At 45.5% G+C, this 13,967-nt stretch overlaps 1 protein-coding gene across 2 annotated transcripts in view; it reads left to right on the plus strand.

Moving 5' to 3' along the window:
- LOC102569403 (peroxisomal acyl-coenzyme A oxidase 3) overlaps positions 1-13,967 on the plus strand; it is an 83,311-nt gene that overhangs the window by 8,857 nt on the left and 60,487 nt on the right. For both annotated transcript variants that reach the window (XM_059721538.1, XM_059721539.1), the window contains exons 2-5: positions 984-1,168; positions 4,207-4,440; positions 5,759-5,833; positions 11,979-12,068. In XM_059721538.1, coding sequence (XP_059577521.1) covers positions 984-1,168; positions 4,207-4,440; positions 5,759-5,833; positions 11,979-12,068 — 584 coding nt within the window. The remainder of the gene's footprint in view (positions 1-983; positions 1,169-4,206; positions 4,441-5,758; positions 5,834-11,978; positions 12,069-13,967) is intronic.

Here is a 13,967-nt window from a genome sequence, read left to right on the forward strand (position 1 = left end):
GGATCAACAACGATCATAGAAACATCATTTTAGTTTCTAGCCAAGGCCAAAGCAGCTTGTCTAGTTTGAAAGAACCTTTGCACTTAAGTGAGAGGGGTCTTGTGCGTTTCTGAGAGATGGGCCTGATTACAATTGCAGGGAAAGCCTGCCATATCTTGTGGGTGGAAGATGCCTGATCCTGTGCTGCCTTAGCAGATCTTTTCCCCTTCCCATTTACTGCAGCTGTTCAGTCATACTGTACTGATATGGTGACATTTAGCAATGATGTACTGTGTGTACTTTGCAGAGGTGTGTGGGTGCCCTAACAACTTGAGGCTAGGTGCTTCAGTGGAAGATGAGGGTAGAGCTCCTGCCTATTCCCCAAACTGCTTCTCTCTGCCTTTGGTTTATGCATGACTTTTGCATTTGCAGTGCCACCGATCACTTGGAAGAATAAAGGGTGAATAAAGCCTAACTGAAAAATGTTTTTTGCCTATAGGTTATTTCAACATTAAGTGGGAGGAAACATAATGTCCTTCTTCATTTTAAGCCTTTTTACATGTATGAATCCATTGATATTTGCATAGTTTCATTTGGAAGTGAGGCCAATTAATTATTCACATATTGTTTAAAGCATGGTACTTTTTATTGGACTTTTAAAATCTAAATCTCCCTTTTAGTCATGAAATAGTACACAGAAGTGGAGGCATGTATCTTATTTGAAAATGTTCTGCTCACATTTTAATAACAGAAGGTGAACTATCCATAAGCATTGGCACAAAGACAGTTGTTTCACTTGTACCAAACCCATTGCATTACAAAAAGGTAAGACCAGTTTGAACAGGTGCATCTGCCTTGCCTGTCTCCATGCCTTTTGAACAGCTCTGTATGGATTTAATTAAGAATCCTAGTCATAGTCATTCCTTCTTTTAGAAATATATGTGAGAAATTAAGCCTTTGCAGTGTTTTAGTTCATTGCAGATTTGTTCTTGTTTGCCCTGCAGAAGTGCTTAGCTTGAAAATGGCAACCACCACTGACCTGAAGGAAGCTAGTGGTACCCAAAACTCTGGGGACATTTTGCTGCCAGACTTCCCTAAGGGACCACTTTGTGTGTACCGCAAGAAGGCTTCCTTCAACTGGAAAGAGATGGCAGTGTTTTTAGAGGGAAAAGAACTCCTCCAATATAAGGTAAGCTTTGCAAACACTGGCAAAGATTTGCTTCTTTCTAAACATCTGTGAGGTTACCTTTTGGAAAGAAAGTGTCCATTGAACTAAGATTGGGCAGATGTTGGGAACTGTTTCGTGGCCAATTTATAGTGAATTTCAGAACAAAAGTTCTTTAGCTGAACTACTCCAATATAAAGAGTTTGGTCTCCCTGCTAATGGTGGATAGTAGGAAGATGAGTAAAGACTAACTTCCAGGATTCCAGTCCTTCCTGCAAATTGAGAAGGCGGTGACCTCTTGTACCTGCATAAAACTATACTCAGATACAAGTATCTCTGGGTCTCTCAGACATACACATTTTAGAAGGTAGATCACAGAAATATTAAGTACCTTGATGTGCATCTGGCTTAGCTAGTTAAATATTAAAGAAAAATAGGTATGTTTATACAGTTTAGTCTAGTGCCAGGCAGAAACTGTGCTAGGTCCAGTACTAAAAGCAGCATATCCATGTTGCTTCAGCGAAGCACCCAGGCAGGTAAGCTCTGTTTCTGAGCAGTTAATTAACTGGGGTGCAGCACTATCCCCATAGAGCTACGCTGCTTCTGACCTCAGAGCTGGCATGCACAACACTAGCTCAATGTGGATCTACACCAGTGATTCTCGAGCAGGGTGCTGTAGGATCCTTTTAAGGGTGCTGTGGGCTGCCACACAGCATTAGCATTGTTAGGTATGCCAAAACCTACACATGATTCACATCATAAACCCAGAGATTTCAGATAGGACCCTGTAGTGCCAAAATATTCTGACCTGTTGTACTCTTTCTGAGTTCTCCATGACAACAGAACTGCTTCCCCCACCCCCAGTCAAGAAAATAGTAAAAACGAAGAGCTGGCATTTTCTGAGGGGTGTCTCGAATCTAATGAGGGATTCCTTGAGTCTAACACAGTTGAGAACCACTGCTCTACACAGTGCTGCTTTGCTCCATACAGATATATGCCCAAACTTTCTGTATGCTAGAGAGCTGCAGCGCTGTACAGGCAAACACCACTGTTCATTTGACAACATAATATAGTTGCTGATTGCCAGAGAAGTATAGGAAGAACCATCTCACTACCAGAGACCCTTTCCATTGAGACCAGGGAAAGACATCTCTTTAGCCCAAGGCACTATTTCTTCTAGATTACACAAATTAAATTTTATTTTAAGTAATCTTAGCTGTAAGCCCCAAAGCCCCGTTAAAAATCTTCCGTGGATGATAAGTCAGCTAGGGAAGAATCATTCCATGTAACAACACCAGTCACCTAAGATTAAGCCCTGATGGTTGTAGATGGTAGTTGGGCAAGATAGAATAGTTGTCTGCTTTACTTGGAAGAAGAGTGGCATTACTCAGCTACTACTAGCTGCTGAAGAATGCGATTTTGACTGAAGGTTACCCTTAAATCTCTACATTGATGGTCAAATGTGGACTAGAACAAGAAATATATTTAGACACCTACCAGGAGTTTAGATATAAAATAATGAAGCAACTATAAAAAGCAACAAGGTAAGGAAATGGAGGCTTAATAGTAGAGGCGTGGTGATACATCAGTCACTTATCAAATTGGCACCTATAACAGGAAAATTAACGTTATTGGCAATTGGCGTCTTTTAGCCGATAACATCACTGATAAATGTTGCATGCATGCACACAGCCAGGAATGCATCCCACCAGCGTGGAGAGCAGTGCCCTACCAATAAATTTTAGGGAAGGGAAGAAGCGTGGAGGGGGTGCAGACTGAGGCCCCCACATGAGGGAGGGAGTGGGGCAGGGGCAGGTGCTGCCCAGCCAAGACAGTGAATGCAACTCCAGGGCGGGATGCAGGGCAAAGCCGCAGGCAACTCATCCTGAGGCGGGTGTGGGGGGGGGGGGGAGTGAGTGGCTCCCCGCTGCTGCATGCACTCCTGGGAGAGGCATGGGAGGCATGTTTCCCCTCCCCCCCCCCGGCCCAATTTGTGCAGGGGGCTAAGGCAGGCTGCCACCCTGCAGGCTTGGGGCCATGGGCTGCACTAGCCTCTTCCCAGCAGTGGGGGCTGGGCTGGGGCTTCACTCGGGGAGGGGCAGGCTCAGCAGCTTGGTGCAGGTAACGACAGCACTGGGAAGGGTGTTTACAAGGGGGCTACAGGGAATTTTAGGGTGACCATAACCCCCCAACCCTCCCTAGCACAATCCCTGCTCAGAGCACTCTGCTGCTTTTCCCTGGAGAGCCATGCACTGGCTCCGCTGCCCACCCCACAGCAGGGGTCTCCCAAAGGAAAAGCAGCAGAGCAAGTGCCCTGAACGGGGTAGGTTTGGGAGGCTGTGGCCGCCCCAAAATTCCCCATAGCCGCCCCTCCCAGCATCGCCCCCCGGTCCCATGCAGCCGAACCTGCCCTGCCCTGCCTGCCCTGAGTGCAGCCTGGCCCAGCACCCCCGACTGGGCAGTTCCTGCCCCTGCCCCACTCCCTCCCTCACCGTGGGGGGCCTCGATCTGCAACCCCCATAACTTTTCCCTCCCCCATGCCCCCTCCCCCTCCCCCTGACTTACCAGCAGGGCGCTGCTTTCCACGCTGCTGGGCTGCATTCCTGTAAATCAGCTGTCAGATTGGTATCAGCCAAAATGGATGGTTAATTATCGGCTATTGTTTTTGGCCAAGAATATCTTTATTGGTGCACCCCTACTTAAAAGTGTTTCTCGGATAGGTTGACTTATCCAGTGCACTTGAGATTTAATTTTGAGAAATTGCCAGATACATCTTTCAAAGTGGTGCAGCCACTTAGCACTTCATGAGTCAGCAGCTCTCATAAAGTGCAGTCACATTTTCCATGTATTAACACATTTCTATATATATTTTTCTTGTATATTTCAATTTTTAAGTTCTGCCTTTTGGCTTTTTTAGATTTTATTAGTATATTAAACTTTGTGAGCAAACTACTCTTGTGACAGGAAGCCTAACTGAGCCACAGAGGAAAATGAACATGATTCCTTAATTGTTTCACCGCTTTGGTTTTACATTTCTATTGTCATTTTTTTCCCCTATCAAGAATGGAATCTTCTCTACTTTGGAAAATGATCCACTCTTTGCTCGTCATCATGGAGAAGATATAACCCAAGAGAAACTTCGTGAGCTGACATTCCTGCGTTGCAAGAAGCTCTTTGAATATGAGTTTGTAAATATGGAAGATCTCATAGTGAATCCATTAAAACTTATGATATTGTTACAGTGCCTTGGGATGTATGATTGGTCTGTCTGTCTCAAATACCTCTTAAATCACCAAGTGAGTATAGCTCATAAAAAGTTTTTTTTTAAATAGCTAAACTCAAGTAATCTGCAACTTCAATGCCTTTCTACTGATTATTTTTTCCTTTTGAGGAAAACTTTCTAAAAATGTGATGTCTTCACACACATTTTCTCTTTAAATAAGGAACCTGAGTCAAACTGTTTAAAAGTGCCAGATTGGATAGCCTTAGGGTGACATGACGATTCCTTTGAAATCAATGAGAGCTTTGCCATTGACTTAATGAGGCCAGGATGTAATTCCTAAAGAATACTACAATTGTAGCATTGCCTTGGTAATGCAAGCCTCCCCTTATTAGCTTGCCAGTGTAACTTAGCTTCCTCTTGGATGGACTATAGCTGTGTGTGAGAGGAAAAATAATCTCTATGTTCTATGAGAACATGGTTTAAAATCCATGGAAGCCCCCAGAAAGATTCTTCTTGATTTCTGTGAGCCTTAGATGTGACTTTCAGTGATTTGCCCTTCATTTGAAGCAGAAGGCTAATAGAGCAGATTAAATAGCATTGGCGTATCTTACTATTTCCATTAAATGATATACTTGAACAAATTTTTTTCCTGATATTTGGTGAGCACTACTGCTCAGTACCAATTGTGTTGGGGCTGGTGGTTCTGTAAATACCAGGCCAAGAGAGACTAAATTGAGGCCACCAACTCTTTTCTAATTAGAACACCACTAGAAGGGAAAAACCTTCTAGGGAGATACTAATTTGGCTTGTGTTTGAACCACCCACTCGTATGTCCAGACCCATTCATCTAAAAACTTGCTGGGTGCAAGGAGTTTATAAACTTTCAAAAGTTTGGAGCCCCCTGAAAGGGCTTTGGTTTCCCGAACTGCAGGTACAAGTGGAAAATGAGCACACCTAAAGCACTTATGCATGAGACTGTAACTAGGGTCCAGCAAATTGAGGCTGCCCAAAGCTGAACCTATCATAGATTTCATAGACATTGGGGCAGGAAGGGACCTTGCGAGATCATTGGGTTCAGCCCCCTGGCCAAGGGGCAGTAAGTCAGCTGGGATCACTCCATCATGAGTATTCTTGACTGATTTAGTCCTTGCATGACACAGAAAAAAGGCCAATGAATTTTCTCTGGATGACAATCACTCCAGTTCAGAGAAGCCAGGACCAGAATCATTCGTCATTTAATCCCTTAAAAGTACAGTTCAAGAGGGATTTAAGTGTTGCATAAGCCCCTGCTGGGGTAGCCGTCACCCATAAAGTTTCTTTTACCTACTCAAGCTCTCTTTCCAGTGTTGGGACATAATTTCACTCTCAGTTCCTTCATCTTCTATTTTCAGAATTTCAAGAATATGATCGAAAGTGCTGGATCTGAGAGGCATAAGGAATTGGTGAGACAAGTCGATAATATGGAGGTAATTTTTTTGTGTAACTTTCCAAAGCTGTGTTTTATATTGTTTATTGGGCTAACTGTATCTCTTCATCTTTTCTGGTCTCTCTGAATACTCCCTTCAACATGTTCAGTCTCTTTCCCTCATCTTTCTCGTAGAAAAATGTTGCTGTTCTTCCACTCTTAGACCTGGATCTGGCTACACCATCTTGAATATAATAAGAAGTTGGTATCTTTGCAGGTTTGACTGGGTCCCTGTCTACAGTTTAGTTTGCCGGTACAACCACAGCAAACCACACTGTCAGTAGAGATGCAGCTTATAAGAAAGAGTTCTTTTGTTAGTGTAGCATAAACCACCTCCCTGAACAAAATAAGCTATATTAGCAAAAAGGCATTTGTTCCAATAAAAGCATCGGTAATAGGATTTCTGACAGCATAGCTGTTAGAGACATGTATTTGGTGTTGTTTCTTTTTCTTTTTACATTCCTAACTAACAGAACTATGCCAGAAAAATTCTCAAGTTTAAACTAAGTCTGAATCTTGGGCACTGACATTTTTTCATGGGTAGGGGTCTACCCAGTTTGAGAAGGCAAGCAGCTGATTTCATGGGGAGATTATTGGGCCAGCCACCATTTTTGTGGGCTGATTGCAGCAGGGTCCTCATGTCTCTGATAGACCAAGGCAGTCCTGACCCTCCCCACAGATTGGCAGATGGCCTGAAATCACAGCTTAATTACTCTGATTAAACCTGGGGAAAGACATTAATCCATGCATTAATTCCACCATCTTGGGCCATCTCCAATCTAAGCATTCAATTAAACTGTACATGCATCTCAGGGCAGACAGCAGGGAAGGGGCCGGGGGCAGCGCAGCCCTGGTCCTGGCCCCTTCCCTGCCATCTACCCTCAGGTGCAAGTGTACCTGCCAGCAGCAGCGAGGTGGGCCGGGGCTCCATGAACCTGGATGCACCTGCTTGCAGCCCCCCTGCCACTTGCACTGAGCAGCCTGGGCTCTGTGGCCGGCAGCAGAGGCTTGTCCAGAGCCTGCGTCCTGGGCGGCTGTGGCGGGGGAAAGTGGGGGACCCACTTCACACTTATAGGCTTGGCAGTGCTACACTCGATAGCACCATAACTGGAAGAGACTTGGGGGTCATGATTGACCACAAGATGAGTATGAGCCACCAATGTGATGCCGTAGCTGGCAAAGCAAACAAAACTCTGGCTTGCATCTACCGATACATCTTGAGCAAGACCCAGGATGTCATCCTCCTGCTATACTTGACCTTGGTGAGGCTTCAGCTGGAGTATTGCATCCAATTCTGGGCTCCACAATTCAGGACAGATGTGGAGAAGCTTGAAAGGGTCCAGAGGAGAGCCACGCACATGATCACAGGGCAAGAGAACAGGCCTTATGAAGAGAGGCTGCAAGCTATGAGACTCTTCAGTCTGGAGAAGCGCAGGCTCAGAGGTGACTTGGTGGCAGCCTATAAGTACGTAATGGGTGCGCATCAGGATCTGGGGAAACGCCTGTTCACCAGACCACCCCAAGGGATGACAAGGTCTTAACGGTCACAAACTCCTGCAAGACCGTTTTAGGCTGGACATAAGGAAACACTTTACTGTCCGAGCCCCTGAGGCCTGGAACAAACTCCCCCCCAGAAGTGGTGCAAGCATCTACTCTGGACACTTTTAAGAAACACTTGGATGCCTGTCTTGCTGGGATCATTTGACCCCTGCTGACTTCCTGCCCCTTGGGCAGGGGGCTGGACCCGATGATCTAACGAGGTACCTTCCAGCCCTAATGTCTATGAAATCTATGAAAATCATGAAGCCCACTGTTTTTCATGGAAAATGCATGATTTAGCATTTTCTGCGAAAAACCTAAAATTGCAATTTCATTAGGTCTCTACTCATGGGGAACCTGAGACCCCACAATATTAACCAGTTAACCAATATTAACCTTCTTAAATCAAAGTATTTTTATTTAGCCATTGGGACAAAGCAGAGGTATCCAGCTGGCAGCTTGTGGGCTATGAGTGGTTAACTTAAAATCTACAGGCTCCTGCTGCTTTTACTTCCTCAGGTTCCCACACTTTTCCCCATGAGTCTGGGTGCTGCTCCCCCAGCCATCACTGCCTCCATTGCCTGCTTCTGCTGCCATTGCCATCTTCCAGCCAGGGTCTCAGTTTTCCCCTAATCCCCTTCCTCCAGTTTCTGCTTTCTGCAGCCCATGGCAAAGACAGTGATGGAGTAATGTAGCCCACAGGGGAAGCAACTACGGGGTGGTGTAGCCCCCAGCCGCTCAGAAGCTGGACAGCCCTGGAATAAAGGATGGGACAAAAACGGGTTTTAGAACAGCAAACAACCAGTCTATATTTTTCTTCCCATCTAATTATACGCTTCCCTACAAGTTAAGTTTTTATCTTTCCTGGAAGTTAAGCTTTCCTTTTAAGTTTCAGGAATAGAACAGAGTTCACTCAGTGTCTCTCAGGATTTCTCTACACTTGAACTTGTCACTATGGTTAAGCCAGCAGAGCCCCCTTCTGGAGATGGAGCATATCACGATAGAAGGATTTTTCTTTCAGGCACAGCCATACCTCCTCCATGAACAATATTAATTAAATGCCAAAAACAGCATAGCTTTTGCTTATGTAGTTTATTTAAACCAGGGGTGTCCAATCTTTTTGAATGTGGGGCCAGATCATGAACTTTTTATCACCCAGTGGGCCGGCGAGCCATATTCAAAGATCTCGCAGGAAGCGTTATCACATCACCACCTCTCCCCCCCGAAACGAAAGTACAGTGTTTACTTTCGTTTCCCGTCACAGCACCTAGGGCCTCAGAAAACAGCTTGGAGGGCCGCATGGCAGCCCGCGGGCCACATGTTGGACAAGCCTGATCTAAACCATGTGTTGGGTTTTTTTTCCATCGTAACTATCCTGCTTACAAGGTGTGATTTTTCTTTTTTTTTCCTTAATGCTCCTAGCTGGCATAGCTTTTGGAGAAGTTTTGGTTAAGACCAGGTTTATACTACCATTTATGTCCCCCTGAGTTGGTGGTACTCTTTCTGACTCATTCTACTGAAACTGGTTTTAGTGTTCCCCCCCATGAGGGGCTGGAGCCAGGAAGGGTATGTCTATGCTGCTGCCACAGAATGCTTAGTGAGCACCACTTTTAAACATGCTTCAACCATCTAGCCCCACTCATGCATGCCAAACCCAGAAAAGAAGTGGTGAAGCAACTCTGGGGGTACTACCTGTCCCTGCTCTTGAGATCTCTACTTCTGGCCTACTTGCGAGTTGCAGCAGGAGGTATCTTCAGTGGGTTTTGCTATCTCATTTGTAAGAGCACTGGGGCGTGCTGTAGAACTATCCTAAGGGTTTGGCATTGTCCCTAAACGGATCTTAAGAAAAAGCTTTTTTACCTATTTACTTTCTTTCATGAGCTGGGCAGGCTCTGCTCCTCAGTCAGCCCTTTAAAGTGAATTATCTATTCCATTGTAATCCAGAAACAACACAATGGGTGCATCTACACGAGACCCTACTGCGTAGTTCATTACTACCGTGCAGTAGCATTGCTGGGCACTAATCATGACTCAACACTACGCTGCAGTAGTAACCAGCTACTGTGTGGTAGCATTGGAAAAAAAGATGTGCAGGGATGGTACTGCACAATTACTGCAAAATCATTTCTTATTTACATAAGCAAGTACTAAATGCATAAGTACTTGCTGCGGGTACTAATTGCATAAATACTTGCATAAGCAGAGTTCTAGCCTGCAAAAAGGCTGGGAGGGAGCGGAAGGAGGGCTCAGGCAGGGGATGTCACGTACATGTGTACACACATGGCCCCAGGCAGCCTGGAGAGCAGCTCCCACAGACAAGTGGTGGAGGGGGGTGGAGATTGAGGCTGCCAGAAGGAGGGAGGGAGTTGGGCAGGGCTGGGGTTGAGGGTACAGCCTAGCCAGGTGGTGTGTGGGGATTGGGGCCCGGGGCTACAATGCATGGCTGCAGGACCCTGGCAGGGAGCCGGACAGGGCTGTGGGAAGCTTATGCGGAAAGCATGGGCAACTGGAGCCTCTTGAGTCGGGGGAGGGAGACCCCCATGGCCAATCTCACTGACTGGGGAGGGATCCCCTGCGACTGATCATGCCAACCAGGAAGCACGAGTGGCACTCCCGGAATTATCAGCAACACTTCTCCTGGTGCCCCCACTCTGTGACCTGTACTCGCAGGGGGGGCACTGGCATTCCTGTCTGCCCCCCCTGCCCATCGCCTAAGCAGGGAAAGCTTGCTTTCGGGGGTGCACTAACATCCCTGTGCACCCCCTACATGTCGGCACTGGTGGGAAGTGGGGGCAGCTCTCCTCTACCACACACACTCCTGGGAGGGTATGGGGGACCTGTGTCCCCAGATCTGTGTGCGGGGCAGGTTCAGGGCAGGCTGCCCACTCTGGTCTCAGACTTCCTGCTCTGCTGCCCTCCGCAACCCAGAGTAAAGTTATCAGTAGCCTCAGCATCAGGAAAAGCCTTAAGTTCTGCATCTGTTATAGTAATTTTATCTTCCATTTCAGTCTAATTTAAGCTTTTATTTTTTTACTTTTTTAAAATGTTTGTTTCTGGTTATATTTAGCCCTAGGTTGAGGGAATGCAATCCACTAACTTCATTAGAGCTTCAATCAGGTGGAATTCCCACACAATTCTATGAAAATAATTTATACATTCTAGAGTGAGTCCATATTTATCTCTTTCCATGGGCTTCAGTTATTAGTTACTTTTAAATAGAACATAGACTTGCATTATCTTTCTTCCTAAACTTTTCTGTTCTAAAGGTTTCCCTGTATAGAAAAAATCAATCATCCTCTTAGGCAACAGTTCCCTATGCCCAAAGAATCATCCCTGCTTATACAATGGATGGCATTTAATGACCCATACTTTTACTATAAGTCAAAATCTCCATAAAGCATGAGTGGGCAAAATACAGCCTGCGGGCCATATCCAGCCTACTAATTGGTCATTTCTGGTTTGCCAGCTGCCATTGAGAGGTTGAGGAGGGATAGCTGTGCCACACACTGCTGTGCTGTGCTGCAGCTAGGGCCAGGCTGGGCCACAAAGCATGCAGGATTCGCAACCTCACCCCACACCTGGTTTCCTGTTGGCACTGTGGGTGTTGGACCCACACGGAATGGAGTGCAGTGCAGTGCACCAAGTAGCTGTCTCACCTACCCGCCCACCATGGTGAGCCACTGTCCCCACAGCACTGCTAGGAAGTCAGTTCATGCTGGCCATGGAGGGGGTTCAGCCTGGGACAGCTATTCCTGACTTTCCCAGTGTGGTGCAGCAGCTCATTGCATTGGGTAGACAGGGTGGCTACTCAGTACACTGCATCACACCCCATCCCCTGCAGGCCCTGCAGCCACGGTACCAGCACTGCACAGTGTCAACATGAAACTCAGCAGCGGGGAAAATGTATGTGGGGAGGGTGGAGGAGTCTGCTTACTGCCCTGCCCAGCCCTGGCTATGGCAGAGTGGTGTGGCACAGGATGCAGTCGTCCTTCCTCAGGCTCCCTGCGGTGGCCAATGAACTGGATAGGATCAATTGGAATGTCCCGCTGCATCCCTCTCCCCTGGCTCTCAGCAGGTCATCAAAACTCATTAAGTGGACCTCCATCACAAATAATTGCCCATCCCTTTTCTAAAGGCTTCCAAAACATACCAGGAGAATGAAGCAACAGAAAGGCCCTGCCCCCTTGGTGCAGAATTTATGCTTATTTACACCAGTGATGAATTTAGCTTAATGCCTGGAACTGTAACCCCCTCTTAAGCACCTGGATTTTCGTTTACTTTCATTTTTATAGCCATAATGTATAATACTGGCCACATCTACATGAGATGCTGACTGCGCAGTCATTACTGTGCAGGCATTTGGTACTAAATGACTGTACACTAACCAGATTTACTGGGTAGTAACGCCTGGGAACAGCTTTTTTGTGATGCTGTCTGCACAGTAGCTCACGCCTACTGTGCAGTAGCATTGTATCACGTTTCCTGTCACATGACGCTACTGTTCTGTAGTCATGGACTGCTAAGCAGTCAGCATCTCGTGTAGATGCAGCCACTGTAATGCTATTCAAGTTGTTACGCTCATCTTGATTTGCTTTGCTTCTGTTCAGATTTTTGGATGTTTTGCTCTGACTGAACTTAGCCATGGAACCAATACAAAGGCTATCCGGACAACTGCCCGATATGACCCCAGTACTCAGGTCAGTCTGTAGTCTGCAGCCATAATTAGCTCTTAATATGTTACTGTATGAATTATTTTATAAAAATATTGGAACAAATTTATTCTAAGTTTTATAATAATGCTAATTAACACCTAGCTGAGTGCAGCCTGGAATTTCCCTCCATCAGAATATGTCACAGGTATGTTTCCTGCTAATCAGACCACCAAACTCATGAAACCTGAGTTGTTAGGAAATCAGGTTGATTAGCCTGCCATTTAGCTTGTCTGCCTGCCTACTGTCAAAAGTTTGAATCAGCATGCTTCACCAGAACATTTTAAGTCCATGGAATTGGTGTTTTCCAACAGAAAAATGTGTCACAAATTTTTTACCAGTCTAATCAGCAGGTTAGGTCTCAAAGCACTTTATAGAAGAGGTAAACAGAAAGGGAAGCTTGAGCATAGAGACGTGAAGTATTCATTTGTATATGTAAATATTTGTAAGCAAAGGTCCTGCTTAGTAAAGGTTTATATGCATAGCCTGCTTCACTTAACTGGTCATTTCTCTTGCATTTTCTTCAGTCTATTCATTTCTCTTCCCTGATAAAACTTGCTATTGAACATTTTGTGGATATGAAATAGAATAAGTCTAATATCTTTCTTTTTTTGTTATATTCCTTAAAGAAGGGTCAGAGTTGTAACCTTTTTGATCTGTCATCTCTATTTGTATAAAAATACCGAGCTCTTGTAAAGTGCTTTCTGTCAGTGTATCTCATAAAAGAGTGTCAGCCCTCCACTTTATAGACGGAGTAACTGAGGAATAGAAATATCATGTAACTTGTCCAGGGTCATAGAATCATAGAAAAGGTCATCATGTAGGTTAGCACAATTGCCAAGAATAAAATCCAGCCTTGTGCTGTTTATTCCAACCTAGTGCTCTGTTCAGTAGGTCAATTTACTTAAAAATAATACATTGCACTTATCTTTTCTTCTTCTTTAGCAATCCATCACAGTTTAGGATTATTGTCTTCCATGATTGCCTTATCTGTCTGTCTGAAGATGGCTGATGTGGCCTATTTGTGATTGACAGACTCTACTGCAGTTTAGACATTTGTTTCTGTGTCAGGTGGGTGGCGCTGGATTCTTGATTTGGTCCAGGGCACACTGTTTTAGACGCTTCCCTTTTCCATCTCCTCGTTGTCATAAGGTTTCAAAGCACTGAGATCTCTGCAGCTGATTCTTCCTCCATATGGGGTGGTCCTGGGTGATAGTCTCCCACAAGCTGACATTGATGTTGCATTTTTTTTTAATTTGGCTTTGGGGACATTCCTGAAACGCTTTCTCTGCCATCCTCTTGAGCGTACGCCTTGATTGACCTGGGAGAATAAAACTTGCTTCAGGATTCTGGAGTTGGACATCTGGATGACATGACTTGCCCAACAAAGTTGATGTTGGATGATCATCGCCTCAGTACTCATGATGTTTGCTTGCAGGAGAACACTAACATTGGTGCGTCTGTCTTCCACTGGATTTGGAGGATCTTCCTCAGGCAGCATTGATGGCACTTCACCAGCAACTTGAGGTGTCTTCTGTATGTTTGTGTGTCTCAGCTCCTTACAGCCCGGTAGGGATCATGACTGCTTGATAAACCATGAGCTTGGTTTCGTGTCTGATGTTGCGATCTTCATACACCCATTTGTTGAGGCATCCAAAGGTTGCACTTGCGCATTTGAGGCAATGTTGGATTTCTTCATCTATGTCAGCCTTCTGTGAGAGATGGCTTCTAGGGTCTGGGAAATACTAAGCGCTCTCCAGAGTCTCCAGAATTGTGGACCTGGATTACCAGAGGTGGGGACTGTTTTATAGTTTCATAGTTGTTAGGGGCTGGAAGGGACCTTGCAGATCATCGGGTCCATCTCCCCCTGCACTTGGGCAGGAAAGA

This window comes from Alligator mississippiensis, chromosome 2 (genome assembly GCF_030867095.1).
Source record: "Alligator mississippiensis isolate rAllMis1 chromosome 2, rAllMis1, whole genome shotgun sequence".
NCBI classification, from domain to species: Eukaryota; Metazoa; Chordata; order Crocodylia; family Alligatoridae; genus Alligator; species Alligator mississippiensis.